The following is a 5,237-nucleotide window of genomic DNA, read 5'->3' on the forward strand; positions in this document are numbered from 1 at the left end:
GCAGCCATTAAGCAGCTGTGTGCATCTGCCAAGCTCAGCTGGGTTAAAATGAAGTGACAGGGCCCTTCATCTCCATATTGTACCTCATGTCTCACAGGGGAACACACACATATGGTGAATGGGTTTAGAAACTACAGTTTCTGAGCACAAGCACAAGTATAAAATCCTGACATTAAAATCTGTATAACTGTCACTTTAATGCAATTGTTAGACCAAGTGTGAGTCGACCATGCTATGGTGTGGTCAGTGTTTGCTTTGAATTCATAAATCATGTTGGAAGACTCTTAAAAGCAGCTGTTATTAAACAGTGTCCAGTTTGCATTACCCCACAAATGAAACAGTGGTTTTAATGACAGCTGCAATTACCCACAGATCTGTGCCAAAACTGCAATAGCATACTTTTGATTTATTATATGAAAATTCCCCCAGTGTCAAAAAATGAAGGATTTCGAAAGAACGAAATGGACTGCCAGGAAAGTTTCACTGACTGGGAAAACACCTTAAAAGTAAACAATATTTTGCTGTATCATTATTCAAAGGCTTACCAAACACGTTGGTGTGAGGAAATGCGATAAAAAATGCCAGTATTGAACCTTCGCCATTTTCTATTCTTGTTAACGCATGGTTGACATTAAATAAATGTAATAAAATTAAATTTGACGTGGAATACCATATTCTTCTTATTTATGCTTCTGATGTATTGTTTATCGAATGGGCCCTGTAGCCTACGAGTATTTTACTTTGTATGTGTTCTATAATGTATGGTGTGTTAGTTTTATATATTTAATTTCATTGGAGATTTCTTTCGACGTTTGTTTGCTCGTTTTCTTTTGATTCCTTCTTTAGTACAGTGAAATAATTGGTCGTACATCGTCATAAATCGAACAGCACGCGGCGCTGCTGAGTTCAGTTCATCGCAGTGCCGCTAAACGCGCTCCAGTGAAGAAATGATGTTTACCGACAAGCTGTTCAAACTGTCGCAAAACCACCAACACTGCCGAGTACTCTCGCAAGACAAAGTGCTGTATTAAAGTTTTAAAATAATGTTGTGAACGATTCCAGCCTTGTCATGACAACCAGATCATCTGATAATAATAATAATCAAAACAGTGTGAATCCATGTCAGTAAGTGGAAGAGACGGAGAATCTATATATTGTTTCACATGGCATCATTCAACACAGAAGGTAACATTCTTTCCAAGCAACATTTGTAATTAAGAATGTCATCATGTATAATGTTTGTCAGCATATGAATAAAATATCTATGTATTTATCTAGATTCGTTGCATAGGTTGTTTTATTGTTAACCTTTAAGTGTATTTATGTCATTTGATGTATTGTATAAAATATTATTATTAACTCTCGTTTTTTAAAAACTATATATAAACATGACGTAATTGAAACTTGTAGCGTTACTTCCATGGTAACTGTTACTTTCCAGAAATATCATATTAATACCATGGCTCATAGTTGATTTTGTTAAGGTTCTTTGTAAATAAGTTACTTTTTTATATTGACGGGTTTCATCAGATCTGTCATGCTTGTCAATAATGTGTCCTTTTCATTTAATGTGGCTGTAAAGATTTTATGTATACAGTGGTTTCATTTCTTTTATTTCTCTTGTCAGTTGAAGTGAGTCCAGACATTCACATCTGCGGTTTATGCAAACAGCAGTACAACAGCGTTGAGCTCTTTTTTGCTCACAAGCAAAATAACTGTCAGGTCCCTCCAAATAATATATCAGGCCGAAATGCTGTTTCCAACGGTAAGTCTGATGTTTAAGCACTGATGTCACTGCTTAAGGTTAACATACTCTACATGTGTTCAAAAACTAACCAATCGTTGTTTTAAAAGAGTCCTTTCACGCGTGTGGATCAAAAGTTAAAAAGAACCTCACCCAGAAAGCTCCCTCCAAGAAGCTGAAACCCGCCTTGACTCAGAAAAGACATGTATGCACCTACTCGGGTTAGTTGTCGATAACAACATCGTTTACGTTTCTGTTTTCCTATGTATAATATCATAATGTCTTTGTATGGAGTTTGATTCCTTTATTGTGTGTCTGTAGGTTGTACATTCAAAACTCAGTATGGCCAAAAAGACATGGAGAGACATATTTTAACACACACTGGTAAGTGGTTTGTTCCTGTCGTTTCTGTTGAGAGAAGATCTGTTCTGATTGGAGATCTGACTGGATTTCACAGGCGAACGACCGTTTGAGTGTGAACTCTGTCACAAGCGATTCAGTCGTCGAGATAAACTGAATCTCCACAGCCGCATGCACACCGGAGAGAAGCCGCACAAGTGTAAATACTGCTCTTACGCGGCGGCCGAGACCAGCAGTCTGAAGAAGCATCTCCGTATCCACTACGATGAAAGACCCTTCAAGTGTCAGATATGCCCCTACGCCAGCCGAAACTCCAGCCAGCTCACCGTTCACCTGCGGTCTCATACAGGTGAGGACAGATAAGAGTTATGCACCAGAGACAGTGTTTGATAAATTGTGTAAAAAATATTTTTAAATATCTTCATTTCACAGGATTTTTTGTTAAAAATATAAAGGTTGTGCCTAAAATGTTTGCAACGATGTTCAAAACGTTTTTTTTCTTCTGGCTCCTTGCATGTCATGAAAATCTAAAAGTAAATTGTACTTTATAAAGATTTTTTTTAAATCCAAGTTTATTTTATTGAATGTTTCCGCCCCAGGTGACGCCCCGTTTCAGTGTAGCCAGTGTGATGCCAAATTCAAGATCAGCTCGGACCTGAAGCGTCACAGTCGAGTCCACTCCGGTGAGAAGCCCTATAAGTGTGACCTCTGTGAGTATCGCTGCGCCATGAAGGCCAATTTAAAATCCCACATCCATCTTAAGCACAGCGGCGTTGACTCCTTCCGTTGCTCTGATTGTGACTTTCAATGTTCCACCAAAGCCGCCCTGCGACACCACTCCCGTCAGCACCAGCCCGTCCAGCCCCTGCAGTGCAGCAAGTGCAGTTACTCCTGCTCCAGCAAGGGGGCGCTCAAGATACACGAGCGGGTGCACTCGGATGAACGGCCCTTTAAATGCGAACACTGTTCCTTTGCCACTAAGCAGCGTAGCAATTTGTTAATTCACAGAAGGAAGTGTCATGCGGATAAGCCGGAAAGGAAGGGTAAGACGGCGAGAGGGGGCGAGGCAGGGGAGGAGCCTCCCAAACCTCTCAGCTCAAGGCACAGGGCGAGATTGGAGGCGGCGCGGGCGTTCCGTTGCGACCTGTGCGAAGCTTCGTTCGTACGGGAGGATTCGCTTCGGAGTCACAAAAGGCAGCATAATAAAAACACACATCAGGGTTTGACGCAGTCGCAAGCCACTGTTACAAAACAGCCCTTGCAGGATGCGAACCAAGCCCACGTCACAACCAGCACACCGTCATACAGCGGAACGCATCTAAAGATCATTGTAGCACCAACTATAGGACAAGAAGGAACTTTTGCTACGGTGGGAAAGACCGAAGTTTTGCTCGCTCACGAGGAGCACGATGTGCTTTTGAACCCTGTAATACAACACGTCGGCCTGCTAACGCCCATGCAGCACATTTCGCTGACACCAGAGGGAGGTCTCGAGCACCAGACGGTTCTGCTCGCCCAAATCAGCCGCAATGAGGAAAACACCTTTGAGACAGGTGAAGCTGCCCCTCCCGCTCGAAACTTCATCACTTCCTGTTCTGCCTCGGCTTCAGACGCCGCCCACACCTACATCACTTCCTGTTCTGACCTGGAAAGCCTTCACACGCTCATCCAGGAGGGCGGAACTGAAGTCACGGTGGTGACGGAGACGAGCCCCCCCATCGCAAAACCTCTGGACGTCGATGGTGTTTCATCTGAGGACGTATGTAAGAGAGCAGAACGGGTCATGTCTGAAGAAAGTCTGGATATCGGTCCACCGGAGACCATTCTTGTGCACAGTATTCCTCTGACTATTTCAACCCAAGATCAGCAGACTAACATATACCATCTGTCTCCAGGACATATATTTTCAGATACTGGGACGGTGGACATCAGTGATGACTCATAGTGCGGAATGTGTTTACGAAATGATTTTTTTGTAAAGCTAAATTTGTTTGTCGAAGTGGTCTGAGAAGTAAGCTTTAGTTTTTGAGTCGTCACTATCGCCCGTACATTGTGTCTGAAACGCTGGCAACAAAAATGTTTTATTTACCTTGTTCTGTGATTCTGTTAAATTATGTTTTGCTGAACTGTTGAAGCTGCTCAGTATTGGCTGTTTTACATGAGGTCACCATGGTCAACTGCACCATTACCACAAACATTGAAAAATCTCTTAAATATAAGTCAGGATACAGAGTATCATAAAGGGATTCATAGATCTACATTCACGTTATCCTGAACCCGAAATAAACACGTTCCTGTTACGTTTTTTATTGTTTGTGCTGTTGTATATTGCTGTTTTTGGAGTGGTGTGGTGGTTAACACTGAGCTGGAAACAACGAGGTTGTAGGTGTAAACCACTAGCGTCTATTTGTCCTAAAAACACGTGTTGGCTGGAAACATTTTGTACAAGAACATAAACACAAATGCTTATAGTTTTGCTGGTTGGATTTTACAGCATTGCGTTCTGAATTAAGTCAGAACAGTAACACAATACAGTCTCAAAGAAAAGAACCCAGAGGAAATGTTAGTGCTTAAAGGGATATTTCACAGGCAAAACAAAATGTCCCCTTGTTTTACTCACCCTCAAGGCATCCTGACTGAATATGACTTTCTTCTTGAAGAATAGTTATAAAACCACGTATAATTTTACTTCCAAGCGGTAGAATGGGAGTGAATGGGCGTTGACTTTTTGAAGCTCCAAAAAGTGCATCAACATTTGTGAGATTTCTGCCTCTCATGAGAAATATCTGAAACGCAAAAGTTTCCATTTGCTCTCTATTTAATTTCTTTGTTCTTTAGGAGAAAAATAGGGTTTATGCCGAACGTCACACGCAGAAACCGGAAAACAAGGCTCATTGCATCCGGTTTAAGTCTTTTATATGCGCTTCATTACATAAAGAGCCGTTTTACTCAAAATGCCTTTAAGTTAGCAACCAAAGATGGTCAAAATCGATGCCCATCACATACACAGATTGATATATAAACATTTTTTATTTTTCTTCTCAACAGACATTTTGATTATTAAAATAGCATAAAATGCTTAAAAAATGTAAATAGCTAGGTAGGTTAGCTGATTACCATAAAAATCCACAGA

General features: G+C 41.1%; 1 protein-coding gene across 2 annotated transcripts; it reads left to right on the forward strand.

The window, feature by feature from the left end:
• The first annotated feature begins 975 nt into the window (after positions 1 to 975).
• zfp64 (zinc finger protein 64 homolog (mouse)) lies at positions 976 to 4,395 on the forward strand. 2 transcript variants are annotated; one of them, XM_057319412.1, is made up of 7 exons: positions 976 to 1,185; positions 1,628 to 1,765; positions 1,855 to 1,965; positions 2,066 to 2,128; positions 2,202 to 2,453; positions 2,704 to 2,814; positions 2,926 to 4,395. In XM_057319412.1, the coding sequence occupies exons 1-7, from the start codon at positions 1,164 to 1,166 to the stop codon at positions 4,047 to 4,049; spliced, it is 1,821 nt and encodes a 606-aa protein (XP_057175395.1). In that variant the 5' UTR covers positions 976 to 1,163; the 3' UTR covers positions 4,050 to 4,395. The 2 variants fall into 2 exon arrangements, with proteins under 2 accessions (XP_057175395.1, XP_057175394.1); XM_057319411.1 differs by having other exon boundaries at positions 2,704 to 4,395.
• The last annotated feature ends 842 nt before the right edge of the window (positions 4,396 to 5,237 follow it).

The sequence above is a fragment of the Triplophysa rosa genome, linkage group LG21, assembly GCF_024868665.1.
Source record: "Triplophysa rosa linkage group LG21, Trosa_1v2, whole genome shotgun sequence".
Classification (NCBI taxonomy): Eukaryota; Metazoa; Chordata; class Actinopteri; order Cypriniformes; family Nemacheilidae; genus Triplophysa; species Triplophysa rosa.